This window comes from Sander vitreus, chromosome 22 (assembly GCF_031162955.1).
Source record: "Sander vitreus isolate 19-12246 chromosome 22, sanVit1, whole genome shotgun sequence".
Classification (NCBI taxonomy): Eukaryota; Metazoa; Chordata; class Actinopteri; order Perciformes; family Percidae; genus Sander; species Sander vitreus.
The window spans coordinates 15013228-15031774 of record NC_135876.1 but is presented as its reverse complement, the minus strand read 5'-3'; the positions used below and the strand labels follow the sequence as shown (position 1 = coordinate 15031774).

The 18547-nt window shown below is 43.6% G+C and overlaps 2 protein-coding genes across 2 annotated transcripts; one reads left to right on the top strand and one right to left on the bottom strand.

Annotated features, from left to right (window-relative positions):
* Window positions 1-728: 728 nt before the first annotated feature.
* wasf3b (WASP family member 3b) lies at window positions 729-12317 on the top strand. The gene is made up of 9 exons (XM_078280097.1): window positions 729-863; window positions 5111-5267; window positions 7014-7148; window positions 7530-7683; window positions 8571-8688; window positions 8901-9082; window positions 9206-9481; window positions 10111-10424; window positions 11224-12317. Exons 2-9 carry the CDS (start codon window positions 5135-5137, stop codon window positions 11379-11381), a joined length of 1470 nt encoding a protein of 489 aa, XP_078136223.1. The 5' UTR covers window positions 729-863; window positions 5111-5134; the 3' UTR covers window positions 11382-12317.
* gpr12 (G protein-coupled receptor 12) lies at window positions 12317-18374 on the bottom strand. Its single transcript, XM_078280099.1, has 2 exons — window positions 18125-18374; window positions 12317-17218 (listed from the first exon to the last, which is right to left on the bottom strand). The coding sequence occupies exon 2, from the start codon at window positions 17204-17206 to the stop codon at window positions 16181-16183; it is 1026 nt and encodes a 341-aa protein (XP_078136225.1). The 5' UTR covers window positions 17207-17218; window positions 18125-18374; the 3' UTR covers window positions 12317-16180.
* Between the last annotated feature and the right edge of the window lie 173 nt (window positions 18375-18547).

Genomic DNA, 18547 nt, shown 5'->3' with positions numbered 1-18547 from the left:
GCTGTAAAGTCCAAGTATGTCATAATAGTCTTTTCTGTCTAAACTGCCCCTGTTTATTACATAGTCACATACTGTACATGTGTGCTTTGGTATTCATGGCTAAATCAATATGTTTAACTGACAGCTGTAAAACAAATGCAGGCTGTGGCTTTCCTCCTTGTCCAGGAACAGAAGTGCATTTTCAATAATGAAACGCCCTTTCACTTTCTAATGGACCCAGTCTACAGTCTAAAGACTATTCTCTTCTCCCATTCCATGCTTTGATGACTGTCATCTCCCTCAGACTGTTTTTGTCTTCAAACACACCTCGGAGAGTAAAGCACAGATCTAAGTATAGCAGGTCCTCTTATTGAACCTCTTCCTGCAGGATGCTGGCCCAGCTATTTCAGTCTGTTATACAATACTATCTCTGCTCATTCTCAGCATCACTTCCTGAAGCATGTCTCTAACACCTTAACACCTTTATAGCTTACAATTAGTCAAATAGGTCAAATAGATGAATTTAAAGCCATTTTGACAAGGAATGGGACCCAATTGCCAAAAAAAACCCCGTCATAAGCTCTTTAGCAACGCCCAACCGTAGCCCCGCCTCCCTCATTTGCAACACTGCTTTCGAGCTAGGGAGTATCCCTGTCACTCATTCCGTTCAAGAGATACCATTGGTTGACGTGAACGCCCATCATGCGTTAAATCCCCTGCTTGGCCATTTGATTGGCGCATATGGCCGATGGGCGTGTCCCCGTCCTCAAAGGATTGTTCCCCGGAGTGGCCAGACGGGCTGGGGGACACAGGATGGAAGAGCTAATAGGAGTATCTAACGGGACATGCGGACGGGCTGATTTCTTCTAATATTTCAAGTGCTGGTGAGGGTCTCATGGTACTTTTTACAACAACTAATGACTGCTTTTATCTAAATGGTGAAACGTGGCTATTTCTGTTTACTGTAGTCTCATTTGTCCAAACTAAGAACTCGACCACTGGACATAAGCTAGCTAACCAAGTGGTCAGTTGTTGCGGACCCCCAGTTAAGGATAATAGGCGGACTCTCCGTAGACGAAACCTGCCTTAAACATTCAATATTGTCCTGTAGCTGGGTAACTTTAAAGCTTTTTTTTACCAGATAATTGATATTGGTTGTAATCCGGCATGTTAATAAATTTGTCAAGCACCTAACGTTACACAGAAAAACGGCTGGTTGAATTTAAGATTAAAACTGACATAAATTCACGGGAACCGAGGTGCATGAACAGATGTGGGTCAGTCCATCAGTAGCCTAACGGGAAACGACGGTGCCGAACAGTGATTGATTGCGGTTGCTATTAGTTCACGCGAGCGAGTGTATGTGTGTGTGTGTGTGTGTGTGTGTGTGTGTCTATCAGCCTGTGGGGAGGAGAGAAAGGGAGTGTGTGCATGAATGAACTGGGAATTTTAAGGCATGAAACATCAGAATAGTACATTGTTATAACTTGAGCATGACATTCATGTGATAACATTTAGATCTGACCTGACCTGAAATCCAAATTAAGTGTTGATTAATGAAATATAAATGATGGCAACTTCGTTATATATACTGATATTATAATGACAGCTTACTTTATATTCATAGCAAATATAATATTACCAATTACAATTTGCTCTGAATCATTAATGTTGACATACATTTGTATAATGATCTGATGATCAGATTATATCATCACTTTACTATTATATACTTTTTGGCTGCAAAACAGAAGGTTAAAGTTATGGCCAAGCTCCCTGGCCTACTCTGTACACAGTGAGGATTCACTATTCAGATACTTTTACCCAGAGTGCCTGAATGTTTCACCATGTCCCTGAGCAATATTGGGATAAGGAGAAGTTCCAGGACAGGCGCACACTCACAGCAGAAGTGTTTTACGTCATATTTAGGGCAGTGTGACCTGACGTAATTCAGGCTGCATTATTCATAACATCAGAGCAAGCAAAACAGCCTGCAACACAAGAAGCTGTACTCAGCTCATAAATTAGTAATGATCTCCCTTTCAGCTCTTTATGGAGTTTCTCACATCTGTAGTAAATGTTGGTGTAGAGATGTGAGCATCTTGCACAAATCACAGGGGAAGTGGGTTTTACCCTGAACGCAGCCTGAATGTCACCCTTCTGAGGATCAAAGACATTTTTGCAGCGGATGGGACTGTTAACATACTGCTAATGGGACATTTTAGAGGCTACCTGGTGTGTTTTTGTGTGTTTGTACATGTTTGTATGCCTGAATGCCTAAGTGTGTGTGCATGTTGCGTTGTAAGAAATTAAGCATCCAAAAACATGACAAAAAGGAAGAGTGAGAAACACTAAGCATGAGAGTGAGAATCTATGTTTAAAAGCACAAGTGAATACATTCCTCTCTGGTGTCTCTGGCTTATGTTCAGGCTTTACTCTCCCTTTCTCGCTCCTGTCTTGCTCATTGAGTGAGTTGAGGAGCGCTCGCTTGCTACGCTTTCATTGCAAGAGTAGAGGGGGGCCTTAAAGAAGGTCGAAGAGGAGGAGGAGGAGTAGGAGGAGGGGGAGGATGCATGGGAGAGCTAGTGCTGTTGCCGTGTGAACGGAGCTCTATTGTCCCGGGAACCTTTCAGTGGCTTCCCCGAGGTCCCTGTTCATACCCCTCCCCCCATCCGATACATCCTTTTTCCCTCACACACACAAACACATAACACACACACACACACACACACACACACACACACACACACACACACACACACACACACACACACACACATACTTTGTCCACCTCTTAGTGTTACAGACAGCCTTTTCTCTCTGTCTCACACACTGTCTCACTCACTGTTTATTTCATGTCACACACTCTTATCCCACTTGGTGTATCTCACGTGCACCCTTCTTTGCCTCTACTTTCTCTTCATTTCTCACAAGCAGGCAAGCCCCGTCCATCCTCCCTCCTTCTGCTTGCCCCCTAGTCACTCATTATTTCGCCTCATTGATGTGATTGTCCTGCCAGCCAGACAGTAAAAGCAAAAACATACAATCTTCTCATTTGCATCACCTCCCTCCTATCCTATGCTATAAGAAGTACACTGTTCATGCAGACTGCTAAATCCAAAGAGTTGGATTTTTTTTTTTACTTCAAACCAGACCATATAGACTGCATTTAGTGTCCTTTGTGGCAGCACATGATGGTGTAATTTAACCCTTTGTTTTCCTTTATTGGCGTGAGGCTGTTGGGATTTGCAGGGGGTCGCTAGCTGAGAAAACGGGGCCAGATGAGGACTCTGTTGGTGGGAACTGGCCTCAGTGAACAGAAGTGTCTTTTTTCTGTCTTGGACAGCTGAAATGACACAATCTGTAATTACAGTAATTTCCTGCTGAGACACTGCACAGCACTGCTTCTTGCTTTGTTCCTAAGTTATTGTATTGATGATGTAAGCTCACCTTTGTATTTGGTCTCTTGTGAGACAAGGATTCACAAAGAATAAAAGATTAACATTGTAAGCCACTTAGAAGGCCTAGGCTATATTTTGTAGTTGTGATGGGATAAGCAGGATTTTAAAACTTACTTCCCATCAAATCTAATTTCTTGTGATCATAAATGAATATCTTACAGTAGAGGTCCAACAAACATGAGTTGTATTTCTAGTACCTGTCGGCTATTATTATCCTTCTGTCACTGCCAGAGCTCCTGCGTCTTACCAACCTGCTTTTCACTGAAGTGGCGTAGCTACACAGGAAAAAGGTCTGGAACTGTACTTAGGAGTGAATCATTTGATCAGTGAATCTAAAAATTGTGTGAGCATGTTTCCATCTGCCTCCCTGTCCGTCCTCTCGGTTGCTTATTGAGCCATAGCTGTATTGTTCTGGCCAAGTGTTTGGACAGGAACTAGAGATGTGACACAGGGAGGACCAGGAAACAGGAGTCAGGCTGAGACCGCAAAAACAGGAAGCAGGAAGAAGCTCTGATAAGATGGCTGCTCTGATGCACCCTGGGATTTCTTCTGCTTTGAGTAATTGTTTGTAGTCCTTTGAACTACAGAGAGTTTAGATTGTCTGGTCGAAGAGCCAACGGGGGTTTAATTTAGACAGTCAAGTTCAGAGTTGCTATGGGGAGCAAATGTGTAAGTTTACACGGAGAACGTGGGGAGCTTTGGAGTGCTCTATCGTGTTTCTGCCTTTTTAATGTTTGTAGGACCATATCCATGAATCTCTGTTTGTGTCAGGAATCCAGCTGGGCCACTGACAAGCCGGCCTGGGATTAGCTGGCATGCTGTATCTTCCTATCCCTAATGCTTTAATCTCTCTGCTGGTCGCCACAAGTGTTTGGGACACTGTTGGTCATCACAGTTCTCTGGCCACCGGCTCACCCCATGTTTTCTTTGTTTTTACGTACAACGTACTGTATATACAGAGGGTGGACAGAAAACTAGAAACACCTCACAATAAAATGCTCTCCCTTACTACAACAACAGCAGCAATGCAAACTACACCCACAAAAATGTAATTAATTTATAGCGATGATAGATGATGTGACCTCAAACAGGGAAGTAATATTTCTTGCATTTGACTTCATGGTTACTGTCATTTATTTCAGTGTGGACTAGAGCAGGTTGAGCTTTTCAAATGTGAATTTAATTTGCTGCTTTAAAAAGGAAAATTGAATATCTTTAAGTTTTGGTCGGAATAAACAAGCACTTTGAATATATCAAATTAGAAATTGTGATTGGCATTTTTACTATTTTTAAATGTTTGCTATTTTTTATAAAACTAATGATTCATCAATTAATTGAGAAAATAATCAGGAAATTGATAATAAAATAAATTAGTTGTAGCCTTAATTTATACTACTACATCATTGCATTATGATGATCAAAATCTCACACAAATCTAGCCTCTTATCACAACCTCTGTTATATACTGATATATGTTTCTCCTAGCTCTATGGCAGATGTGTACAGTGGTGTGTGTGTCCACAGCCAGTGAGGGATGGCTGTATGCTCAGCAGACAGCAGACCAGATGCAGTAGGCCAGCATCTGCATGCTATAGTTTCTCCATTCATTCTCTCTAACCAGTGTACCTGTGTCTAAACAGTGTGTGCTTGTACCTCGTGTCTTCCTGCAGTTTGTGACGGTGTGAGGCCTCGCCATGCCACTGGTAAAGAGGAACATCGAGCCCCGCCACCTCTGCCGAGGGGAGCTCCCCGAGGGCATCGGCAGCGAGCTGGAGTGTGTGATGAACAACACGCTCTCTGCCATCATCCGTCAGCTCAGCAGCCTGAGTAAGACACACACACACACACACACACACACACACACACACACACAAACACACTGCAACCTTTGGAAGAAGAAAACAGCAGCTAAAAGCCTTAAATAGAAGTTTTTGTGTAATATTAAAAACATATTGAAACTACAGCATCCTTAGGCTGTGACTCCCCTAACTTCAGTATGATGACTGTTTACACTGTGTGTAGCCTCTTTGTACCAGGTCTAGATCACATGGTTTCATCAGTAATCCCAAAGCTGTGATTGATTTAGGCATTGTCATGGTTACAGGGCCTGGGGGTCACTTGGCTAGCAGCAGACTTACAGCGGCCTTGCACTGGAGCATGGAGGGTTGACATGTAATCCTTTTAGATAGCTCTGCAAAAGTGATCTGTTATCTGGACAGCTGTGTGCATGTGTGCAGCTAGACTGTGTGTGTATTTCAGTGTGCTTTTGTATCTATGACTGGATGGGTGTGTGTTAACTGTGTTTGTGTGCTGAACTGTTTTATATTGATTGTTATGCTCACTGTATATGCCTTCACAGCAGCAAAGGCATCTACCGTATCTCCCCATCCATCTTCCATTCCCATGTCCTTGTTTCATAACCTGTCCACAGTGTGTTATGTGTTGTCTGTTATGTGACAGTTATCCTTCACCCATTCATTCTCAGTTGCACCAATTTTCTCTTTCTTATACTTGCTCTGTTGAGAGTTCATTCTGAACCTCAACAGCATACATTTAAGCCAGTCCTTTTTGCTGTTGACCCTCTACATTTTGGCCCAGTCATATCCATTCTCTGTCTGTCTCTTATTGTGTCAAGTTCCTGCATTGGGAGTGGGCCTTTAAACAGCAGCTGTGGGGGCTATATATAAATGCCCACACAGGCCTGGAGGGGAATGTCTATGGACTGCATACACTGTGCATGTCTGTGTGCACATGTATGTGTGTAAGTGGACCATAAGAATCCTCAGGAGAGGGTCAGAGTTAACGGGGTTCAGCATGCTGGATCTGTGATTCTTCCTTCCTCTAAATATTTTTCCTGCAGTACATCCTGTCAGCAAGAGGGACAGAAATAGCCCTTGGCGTGTGTTTGTGTGTGTTTGCCATGCCACCTTTTTACACACAGTGTTTTATAATTAAACAATGTTATTAAACTACTCTGGCTGGGTTGTCACCTGTTGACATTCAGGTGGGGCATTATCCCTGTCTTTCCATTTCTGCCCAGCTTAGCAATATTTTAGTAAAAAGCCTTTTACACTCCTAAGACCCCCAATGCCCAGAGTTTATAGTTAAGCTACCCGATTTTCTTTAGGGTTTAATATTTTATTTTTAGACACTAAACACTAACAGAATAATGGGAGTATGAGGCTTGCTTAATGGCACATCAGCATCAGCTGTTGATGTAGAGGAGAGATGGTTATTTTCATTCCTGCTTACATTTGTTCAGATGGTTTAGGGCTTTGAACTGGCAACTCTGAGGTGATGAGTCTCTAGCAATAACACGGCAGTGCTGACTAACTTCAATAAACAAATGTAGTAGGATTTCTGTAGTCAGTGCATATTTATTTATTAATGAGGAATGCTGCTATATGGAGCTGTATGAGATGCCATTTCCTGCACTGACTCACAGACATTGTGTTACATTACCATTGTATTGATTGCACTTCAGTCTCTGTGGGGGTTCGCTTGGCTCCAGATAATGATTACAAGTCTCCTTCTTTCTCTCAAATTTCCCATCTTTTTGCTGTTCCTTTCCAGGTAAACATGCAGAGGATATATTTGGCGAGCTGTTTAATGAGGCCAACACCTTCTATGTGCGCGCCAACTCTCTCCAGGACCGCATCGACCGGCTGGCCGTCAAGGTCACACAGTTGGACTCAACCGTAGAAGAAGGTGGGTCAGAGGTTAGAGGTCTGAGAGGTGTAATTATGGATCCAACTGCAGTTCTAGACAAGACCCGCCCTATGAAGCAGCCCGATTGCTTAAGGTTAGGCATTGACCTTGAGTAGTTCAGGTTAGGATAGCCAATTGGTCACAGGATAGGACCTGAACAAATCAGTTTCCGTTACCTCACGCGACCTCATGGACGCCTGGCCAATCTTAGAGCTCGAATGCTATTGAAGGACGGGTCTTGGCTAGATCTGCAGTTGGATCCATAATTACGCATCTTAGAGGGAAAAGCACAGGAAGTCATAACTCACTGTCCAAGTGTTGTTAGTCTCATGTTTTCTGCCTTTTCTACCTACTCATTTGGCCTCTTCTTTATGTTCTCAGTTTCACTACAAGACATCAACATGAGGAAAGCCTTCAAGAGCTCCACCACTCAGGACCAGCAGGTGGTGTCCCAGAGCAGTGTGCCCATTCCTGTCAAAGAGATGTACAATCTGAGTGACAAGCCTCCGCCACTCAACATCCTCTCATCTTACAGGTTGGTAATGTTGATGCATACACACTCACCAAACACTCTCTCTTATGCTCTTGCAGCATACTCACAGCCGTATTTTCTGAACTCTGTTCTGTAGAATGTTTTAAGTGGCTTTTCAATCAAGAGCTTCTTTTGCTTTCCTATCCCCTAAAGTGCAAAACATGAACACAATGCTAAAAATGATGACTGCAGTCACGATTCTAACATTTCTTGACTATCATATCATTTTGGGTCATAGTATTTCCACCAACATTTGAAACTTTTTTTTCTTAGTTTTAACAGTATGAAACAAAGAAGTCATGTTTTTGTACACAATGCAGTTTCAGGATGAGACTAAACAAACATGTTAAATAGCTTACATTTCAAGTTCAAACCAACCATGTGTTCTACTTTATAACTTTAACAGTAATACTTAAAGTCATCCCTTGTTCTTGATTTGATTTTGGCTCCTTGTTTCTGACCTACATTCACAGTGAAACAGCAGATTTGGTGCTATTTCCTACTGCTACTTGGTGGCTGCTTTTATCCAGTGTGCTTTCCAGTACTTTACGTGCATTACATATTTAGCATGGCTAGCTCCAGTGGGAATCCAACTCCTGACCCTGACTACATAGCACACTTTTCTCTCTCTTTCTCCAGTCTTTCTGTCTCTCTGCCTTTTCACTCCATCCTGCCTCATCCAGTTATGCTGGATCCCCACTCATAATTTCACCCATGTTCTCCCATCACCTCCACTTTTGCAATATTCATAGCTTCACATGTTTTTTAGCCACAGAGATACACTGAGCCAAATCTTGTCTATCTTGTCATTCTGTCATTCAACGTCATACATGTTTCTACACAAAGACATTTGTGCACTTGTATAACCGTCAATGTGTCTGTTTTTGTAGGGATGACCACAAGGAAGCACTTAAGTTCTACACTGATCCCTCCTACTTCTTCGACCTGTGGAAGGAAAAAATGCTGCAGGACACAGAGGATAAGAGGAAAGAGAAGAGGAAGCAGAAGGTACATTTATTTCCATGAGGAGCTCACAGATCATGCTATGGTTTAATACACCATTATAGTTTATTTATATACACAGAATATGTAACTTCTTAGTGGAACTAATTAGGAATACATGAGGAAGGACCACAAACAGCCCTTGAAGTTTCCATTAATAGTTTAATTTTAACAAAACCAAATAGCCTAAATGTTTTCCTTCTTTCACCTTCTTTTAGGAGCAGAGGCGTTGTGTGGATGGAACGTTACAGAGGGAGGTGAAGAAGGTCCGGAAGGCTAGGAACCGTCGGCAGGAGTGGAACATGATGGCTCTGGATAAAGAGCTGAGGCCGGACCATCGACACACCATACACCGGGACAGAGGGGCTTCCTCTGAGGGCTCGATGTCACCGGAAAACAGGTGGGTCACTACATTCTTTTACGAAGCATTATATATTTGCATAATTCCAGCGTGGTAAAAACTCACAAGTTCAACATTTTAATTTGGTCTTTTTCTCTTACTCCTTCCTGCTGTCTCTATCAGGGGTCACGGTCTTGATCAGCACCACTACCCCAACATCATGAACCATGCTGGCCACGCCCACACCTACTCCGGCCCACCGCCAAGCGCCCTGGCTGCCCAGATGGCTGCAGGGCTCGGCCCTCGTGGAGGAGGTGAACATGATATTAGAGGCAGGACCATGATGGCCTATCAGGGTGGGACACTCGGCCGTTCTCACCACCACCAAGCCCCGCTGCCTCCTCCACCCACTGAGGCTATGAACGGTGGCTCCATGTCCCTCCCACCAATGGACTACAGGTAGACATACAAGCCAGAGTCAATGGGACAAACTTTTCTAACAGGCTCTCAATGTTGTATTCCATGCTTTTTTCACTCATATCTTATTCATATTTATATTCTATGTTTCTTTGTGACAGGTGTGAAGTGTTTTTTTTATTTTTTATTTAACAGCACATTTACAATATCAACCAGTTTGGGGGGGGTCAGGGGAGGGTGAACAATGTCCATTATCCTTCTTCCTTAATCAAATGATATATTGTATATGTCCCTTACTGCTGCTCTTGCTCATTGTTGATTTTAAGTCTTTATATGTGCCCACAATATATTTTGTGTATGAACTTTGAGCTAATGCTGCCACCTAGTGGGTGAGTGTCCTTTTGCTTCACTCTCAAACCCTGATGACTGTACTTGTGATAGCGAACCAAAGTAGAGTCTGCTATAACTTTTATAATAATAATACTAATTATCATTATTATTATTATAAACTTTATTTACATAGCACCTTTCATACAGAGAGTGTAGCTCAAAGTGCTTTACAGCAAAGGGGAGAGACCACGAAACAAACAAAATCAGTTAAAACAAGTGCAGACACCTGTGCGATAAAATGATTACCCTTCTAATTCCCTTTCATTCTCTCTCTCTTGCAGTATGGATGGCTATGCCAACACTGGTCCTCCTCCTCCCCCTTCCGCCCCTCTCATCCCTTCTGCCCAAACTGCCTTTGCCTTACCTCCCGGAGGCCCAATGCCTTTTGGGCCAATGGCCGGCGCTGGTGGCTTCTCTCCGCCTCCACCACCTATATGTGGAGCCCAGGCAGCTCCACCTCCCCCTGGTCCTCCACCTCCTCCCCTATCAGCCGGTGCCTCCCACTCCGCAACCCGCAAGATGTCCTCCTCTGCACCTGCTGAGACATCAGCGGTCAATGATGCCCGCAGTGATCTGCTGGCTGCTATACGTATGGGTAAGAGCTGTAGTGTGTGTATGTGTGTGCCCATAAAGATCAATGTATGCGTATCTTCTTTAGAACTTAATGCATTTGTACTAACTTTCAAGAGAAGATTTGTTTAAAACAACCTATAGTAAAAATGCAATAGTACTATCATATACAGTGCCTATCAAAGGTATTCACCGCCTTTTCATGTTTTATTGTTTTACAACATTGAATCAAAAAGGGAATTAATGTTGCATTTTTGACAATGATCAACAGGAAAAGACCATTGAATGTGAAATTGAAAACCGATCTTCACAAAGTGATATAAATTAATAACAAACTTGTAAGGGGGTGAGTACTTTTTGTAGGCCAGTATCGAAATTAAAAAGTAAAAAATATAATTATTAGTGAATGGGTCTGAACATAGATTTATTGCTTAGTACTGCTTAAAAACCTCATGCAGTATAATTGTATATTCATTGTAAATACAGAATAGAAGAAACAAAAGAAGAAATATTTGTAAGCAAATGTTTGTGGGTCTTTTATTTATTTATTGGGTCTTGTCTCGATGTGACAGGGAATGGCCAAGATCTTGAGCACTATAATTAAGTGGCTCAAGCTAACATTCAAAGATCTACTTTTATATTTTGCTTATAAAGTGTTCCACCAAAGACCCAAATCAGAAGAATTTGTGATTTAATAAAGAAAATGATTCTGTAATGAAGGAAATAACACTAAAACGAAGCAACTTTTGATTCTCCAATGATCTATACACTGTATTGTGAAAGCCACTGTGTCAGTTAACAACACATCCCTTATTTCCCTGCAGGCATCCAGTTGAAGAAGGTGCAGGAGCAGCAGGAGCAGCAGGCTAAGAGGGAGCCAGTTGGGAACGACGTGGCCACCATTCTGTCGCGACGCATCGCTGTGGAGTACTCCGACTCTGAGGACGACTCCGAGTTGGAGGAGAACGATTGGTCGGATTAACACACAAACAATTGGATAACCACTGAAGACACACACACACACACACACACACACACACACACGTTAGAATGCCCACTTTACCACACTCACGGGTTGTCACACACTTTGTTGCTGAAAACACACACCTACACACAATCCCATGCTGTAGGTTGATATAAGCTGAATGGTCCAAAACTGGAAATGTGGGGGTGTATTCAAGATGCCTAAACACTGTAAAGACATATACTCACCACTCTCTGAAACATTAACATGTAGTTTGACAAATACAGTATATTTCAAAGCATTTTGAATACACCCCAGTGGCTGTTATAACACTATAGACACCCTGTGAAGGTGCTTATGTCATGTATAGTTAAAGCTTGAGAGTGTTAGAAGAATTAGAAACTTTCCTCTTGAGCTAACCAATGTACTTGTCTTTTCTTTTTTTTTATGTTTTTACTAAAACACTTACGTATGCTGTAGATCATGAGGCAAGTTTTTACTACGTCAATAACTGGAAGTGAAGGAGTAATGGAGTCACTGATGATGGGTTCAGGACTTTGAGGAAGTGAATGGGGAGAGCATTTGAAATGCTGTGGTAAAGATGGATGAGTAAAATAAGTCTTATTGATCATAAACACAATAATTGATTGAGACATCAGCATCTGCAATCAATCACTGCTGTCTGGGAGGGGGGGGGTTCTGTATATGCTAGTGTGAGTTATGTAACATTTGACCCAGAGAAAAATAAAATGATGAATGAAGGATCATGGCTGGGCTGCCATGTCTGTGTTCCACAGTTGTCATAATGATGACACATACCTGGCTCTAAGACTTCAGTTTCCATGGTAACAGTACAGCTAAGAAGGGAGTTACCAGGGTAACAGAAGAGTGTGAAAAGGGGGGGCATCGAGCCAGAGCGAGGATGAACAAATTAGTCAAGGCAGGAGTTTTATGCACATTTGGTTTTTAATACAAAATTAACAAGATCTCTCAATTGAGTGAACTAATCAAAGCAATAAAAAGTACAACTTACACCTTGGAAAAATAGACACCACGTTCACACAAATGTTTTTACAATATCTCAGTTAAGTTAGTGCATGTCGATTATCGTGAATATGTTTCATTTTGCAGATAATTTGTTGTGCCATTATCATCCAAAAAGTGCATTTCACATTAAAAACTACGCACACGTCTACACAAGATGCTGTTACTGTGGCGCCCTCCCATCTCCAACCCCCACCTCAAAACACACACACACACACACACACACACACACACACACACACACACACACACACACATTCACAGGCCCTTGAATGTTTTGATATTTAGCTCAAGATTAGTAACCATCAGACAGACACCTCCTTCCGCTGAACTAACAGCCCATGATCGGCTACACATTTATTCAAAAACCCTAGTTGCTTTGTACACAATTGTGTGTACTATTACACTGTGAAACATTTATAGATTAACAGGTGTGTGTATACAGAGAAGTATTACATCCAACATCACAGTCTTTTGCTATTCTTGGATACAAAGCCCTTGTTCACACCTGTTCATGAAAATCTCAACAATACTGTCGGCAGCACAAGAGAAAAACATTCACCAATCAGAGAACGTTGTGTACCAATTTATAATATATAACAATATTATAACAATCCCGTCTGTGTAGCATATGAACTATCCTTTAACCAGCCTTTACAAACTGGTGCATATTGAAGCGAGAAGAGTGGAACCTAACAGAAGAAATTCTACATTAAAAGCCGAGGTGGAGAAATGTCATTCAAAAAAATGGTGCAACCCAACTCATTCCATAGTTGGACTGGCTTTGGTAGCACCATGCATGGTGGTATAAAGTCCCTCCTCTTTAGCATGCTATATTTACAGGAACAAAATGAGTCAAGAGGAGGGGATATCAGTTAAACAATTTGATTATTACTACATTCAGAAAAAGGCTTTACAGCGCCGTTATACAACATCAGAATCTGAAAGAATTTAGGCCAGACTTAAGTGGAAAAAAATAGAACTTTTCAATGAATATAACAAAATAGACTTTTCTCCAAAGGTAAAGGAATACGAGTTTGTAATGGTTTGTGATGTGCCAGCCTGACTTGTTGGTGCTCATCGAATAACAACAGGATTCAGTCTGACACTGCACACAAGTTCACGTTCCAATGATCAGAAATGCTACTCCTCTGCTTTCCTTACTCATCCCCCCTTTTTTTTGCACCAGATCTAAGGCCAGAAAGATGAAGATTGGAACTGCTCAAATGCCTCTATCAGGCTCGCTGAGAGGGGAGGCAGCAAGGAAGGAAAGAAATAGCAGTGTCTTTGTGTTTGGAAGTGATTTTTAGCTCATAGAATCATTCAGAGGTCACTTAGCGGACGCCTGCCTCGACCAGACTAGATTGATTTTAAAGTAGAATATTACTAATATATAGGAGACAGAAAACACACGGAAGGACTAGGATCCAGTTCATTCAGAGTCCCTTTCATTTTGGCTTGAAGTGCTGGAGCTTCTACGTACTAGTCCTATCCCTCTTTAAAAAAGCTCTACAAACACGCAACAACGCCACTTCTCTCCGAATTGACAGGAAGACTGGCAGCATTATCCTCTAACATCAGGGGGTCAACAGGAAGTTACATTCCTCAGACCTGTTTTACCCCCTTACAAGGAGACAGATTATGGTCTACTTAGCTGCTGGACACACACGCACGCACACACACACACACCCACGCACACACACACCCAGAGGCTATGCAACTTATGCACGAAAAACAGTCCCAAATCACACATGAGACACATGAGGTTACGATACTCAGGACAGTTCATCACAAAAGGCAGAGGCAACAAAATAAAATGTCATCCTGGTGTGACAAATAATCAAAGCCCGATTTTGAGTCGGAAGAAAAAATCATTACGCAGGAATGAGGCAGTGGTGTCACCGTGACGTTGTTTCATCTTGTCCACATTACAGGCCAGGAGTGATTATCCTACCACCTATTTGAAAATGTATCACTGAAGCATCACAGTAGCTCACTACATGATGCTAGTGACTACAACACATCCCCCTAACCTGAGCGGCCATTATGGTACTTCACGCAGCAGGAAGAAGTCATGGTGGGACGTGGATGTTATTGCTGTCTGAGTATTGCTTCACATCTAAAAAAATTAATAACTACCATTCATAGGCTAGTTATTGCTGACAAGATATGAAGGAATGAGGGATTAGCGAGCATGTTTGTCAGGTTTGCAAACTAATTTTGAGATAAAAAAATAAATGAGAACTAACTCAGAGCAGCTAGTAGGTGTTGTGAGTTTGGGTTTTCATTGAATCACAATAAGTCCAACTCAAATCATGATCAAAGCAGCTTCTAAACTTCAAACTATCCGCACTATGCAGCAAAATATTTTAAACATTTTTCTAAAAACATTTTTCGTGACCATCAAGTGATGATTGTAGCTCATTCAATGTGAGATACACTATGTACATAAACAAAATGATTAAGGCTATGATGCCATCAGGGTATACATGACACATGGCCTGTGACCTACCACACTGAACTCATGGGGAAAAGGGCATATGTTGCATGCCAATTACACTGCATGGAGCCAAAAATATCAAATAAATGGAAATGCATTCAGATTTAACAGATTTTCACCAACAAAAATCACTTGTATTATTTTGCTAGTTGGGCTTTTGTCTACAGGTTTGTAGTGATCTAAACATAGGCATGTTAATTTAATATCCTATTGTATTCCTTGAGGGATAATACATTTAAAATTTGTGTTATCCTTTTAAAAAAAACACCTGATAATTCAAATGATCGATCAAATTTCTGGGGTTTTCTCAATTGAAAATGATAAAACAATCTCCACACATTCAAAAAAACATATATAATCTCCATTCAAACGGTGAAAGAGGGGCGATTTAAAGTGGTTATATAATCCGATAGGTTTCTATTCAGTTTGGTCTCCCGGTAATGATGAAAAGAAATGGAGGAGGGGTTACTGGTGGGGTCTCCTGGGGCTTTATCTTGAGACTCCCAGACGCGAGATGAACTAAAACACATGTACGCACGATCCAGAGAGAAAAGAAGACTGATACATTTGGAGAGGAAGAAACGGCTTAAGTTCTATCTCGGCGTCTATGGAGGACTCAGGGCGCGGATCAGAGAGCGCCGGGTCTATTTTTAGCTCTCCGCGGCTGTTTAGCTTTCGACTCACGTTCAGAGTGCAGCAACAGAGCGCCGGGATGCTGCTTCAGACGGGCTTTACGTGGAAATGCCTGCATATTCAGCCGCGGCCTCTGCTCTCTTCGCACATTGTTTAGTTAATCTGCCGTGCGCTTTTACGCAGGCGCACAAACTAATAATCCCTCCCTATTTAAAGAAAACCAAGCACGTGTCAACCAAAGCTCAAGTGCTGTTAACTATATGCACATACAGCTGCTGCCTGTAACATGTGATGCACTCAGCGCTTTTTGCAGAACAGAGGAAGGGCGTGGCACGGGTTGAACGGGAGGGGGCGGGATGCTGCCCGCGCACTGTCCGCCTTACTAGGGAAGACAGTGAGACACCTTGGTGAGTGTAACAAAATAAAAATAAAAAAACGCCATCCATCCAGGTGGGCAGTGGATAATTCAAATTCAAACAAAACTGCCACTGCCAGTAACATCTCCAGCCAGAACTGAAGCCACAGCCCTCTGCCACTTCCCCTGACCTCCCTTGCTGCTGCTCTATTATACACCAGACACATCCAGTAAGGAGCAAAGCTGACTTAGGGCGCCTCTCTCTTCCCACATTGGTCTGCTTGGTCAGACGTCACTAGGGGTACGTGCACGCTGGGCCACGCTGGCAGGCACACAGCCGCAGCACACCAGCCACAGCGCCTTCTGGATCTCCTGGTTCCTGAAGGCGTAGATGACCGGGTTGATGACGGAGTTGTAGGTGGCAGGCACCAGCGTGGCGTAGGTGTAGAGTGGAGGGTAGGTGTAGTCAGCAATGAGAGAGTAGACAGTAAATGGCATCCAGCAGGCAGCAAAGGTACCCAGGATGATGGCCAGCGTGGACACGCCCTTCCGTGTTGTGACGTAGTGGGGTGAGGCAGCCAGGAAGTGGTGCTGGAGGGCGATTTGGTGAGCGTGGCGCATCACAATCTTGCAGATCTGGACATAGAGTTGCAGCATGAGGCCGAAGAGCAGCAGGAAGGAGACGGACAGCACGGCAATGTTGTTCTTTGTGAGTGGCCGCACCACGCTGCATGTAGCCTCCTCTGCCAGGCAGTTGACCCCTGTGACGGGCAGCAGGCCCAGACACAGGGAGAGGCCCCACAGCAGCACCAGCATGGTGTAGGTGAAGGCTGCTGTCCGCTCTGAGTTATAGGTGAGGGCATAGTACAGCGACAGGTAGCGGTCAATAGTGATGGCCAGCAGGCTGAAGACGGAGGCGGAGAAGGAGGCCACCACCAGGCCAACAGTCAGCAACTGGGCCGAGTCGGACTGAAGCAAATAGGCACAGGTGAAGTGAAGCACCAGGCCCAGGCCGGCCAGTAGGTCGGCCAGCGCCAGGCTGCCAATAAGCAAGAACATGGGAGCTCTGAGTGCTGGGTTCTGCCAGATCACCAGCACCACCAGGGCGTTCTCACAGGCTATCAGAGTCCCCGATGAGCACAGCACAATGTCCCAGGGGTTGATCAGCAGGGGCAGCTGGCTGGGTGGAAGGGAGTCTGGAGGAAATGTCCCCAAGCTGGTGCTGTTGTCCATCGGCCCCCCGCCTCCACTGGCCCATGCTGTGGGGTCAGGGGTCAGCCAGCTGGAGGTGACCGGCGGCTCTTCACTCATTGTGCCCCCCGTCTGAAATTGACACGAACAAACACACTGTTATGATATCCAAGTGTAATACAAAAGCTCTAACCAGGGACAAGGAGGACCATAAATAACTTGTCTCTATTATGTGTTTTTGGTTCATATTTTTAGCTTTACAATTTCAAGCACTAAAGACAGAAATAGAGGGGACTGTTTCCCTCCTGCCCCTACCCCACCTTTGTGCATGCCACTGGGTTTGTGTTGTTTTTAGGACACCAGAGTCACTCATTCCACAACATAAACTGTCATTGTCAAGATTCTTCTCTCATCCTACTCTGTAGGCCTGTGAACGCACATTATGCATCGAGAACTTGGAACGAAAACCTTGAGCTCCACTAAAACTAGTCTCTTTCATTCTGGTTCTCTCTTTTTAAATACTGAAACACTGTGCTGCAATAGAAATGTACATTTTAGCCGACACAGACAGTTAACAGGTCATGTATTTTCCTCTGGGAATAAAACACGTTCAGGCTATTATAACAGAGGCCTCTAGGGTACACCTAAGAGCTCTATAGCCTTTTATATATGTACAAGGGAAATGAAAGAGGTTAATAGAAAAGCAAAGCAGGCTTTGCAGCAATTTTCAGGCCACATTTCCTAAGAGGTATCGATAAACTGGAACCGGTAATAATTTACGCCGCTGTCAGGGACAAAGTGCCGCTTTCCATAGAAGAAGATACCGCACCCATCATGGAAATATATCCTCTAACGCCATACATGCATCTCACACTGGTGGCCATATGGTGCTGCTTTACCCTCTCTGCACCTTGCATCAGAGGAACACAGCGGCTACTCCACGTCAGCAGAAGGATGCTAGAGGGAAAAAAACAGGCTTGCATGCATTTTTTCATGCATGTCAAGGATGCTCAATAATCCCATTCCAACCCAGCCTACCTTGACTCTGTAAGGTGAGACTTCCCGTCTAGATGGAAGAACGACAGCCTTCTATTTCCATGTTATTGATAAGGATGGTGCAGCGCCGGCGGACAGAGACGCAGCCCGGGGAGGAGGATGCTGGTCTTCTCTGCCTGGAAGCGGGGATGATGCGAGGAGAAGAAAAGAGCGCGGAGCGGGTCTGCCGTTAACGGCGCATCGCCGTGGACTGCGGCTGTGCAGGGAGCAGCAGGAAGAGAGCGAGGTGTGTGTGTGTAGGGGAGGAGGGGATCGATGATAAAGGAGGAGTCCCAAATGGACCAGACCACCAGAGACCGGTTTAACCCCGTTAAAGAGCTAAATGTCTGGTGGTCCGTGCTGTCTCAAGGACAAAGACAGAAGTGTGTGAAGAGGGGGGGGTTAGGTTTCCAGGTATCTTTTCAC

What these genes read in the sequence shown, in the direction of transcription:
- gpr12 (XM_078280099.1), bottom strand. Translation starts at nt 17,206, where the DNA reads ATGAGTGAAGAGCCGCCGGTCACCTCCAGCTGGCTGACCCCTGACCCC.
- wasf3b (XM_078280097.1), top strand. Translation starts at nt 5,135, where the DNA reads ATGCCACTGGTAAAGAGGAACATCGAGCCCCGCCACCTCTGCCGAGGG. An exon ending in CCGTCAGCTCAGCAGCCTGA is followed by an intron (nt 5,268 to 7,013) that starts GTAAGACACACA and finishes GTTCCTTTCCAG; the next exon opens with GTAAACATGCAGAGGATATA. An exon ending in AAGAGAAGAGGAAGCAGAAG is followed by an intron (nt 8,689 to 8,900) that starts GTACATTTATTT and finishes ACCTTCTTTTAG; the next exon opens with GAGCAGAGGCGTTGTGTGGA.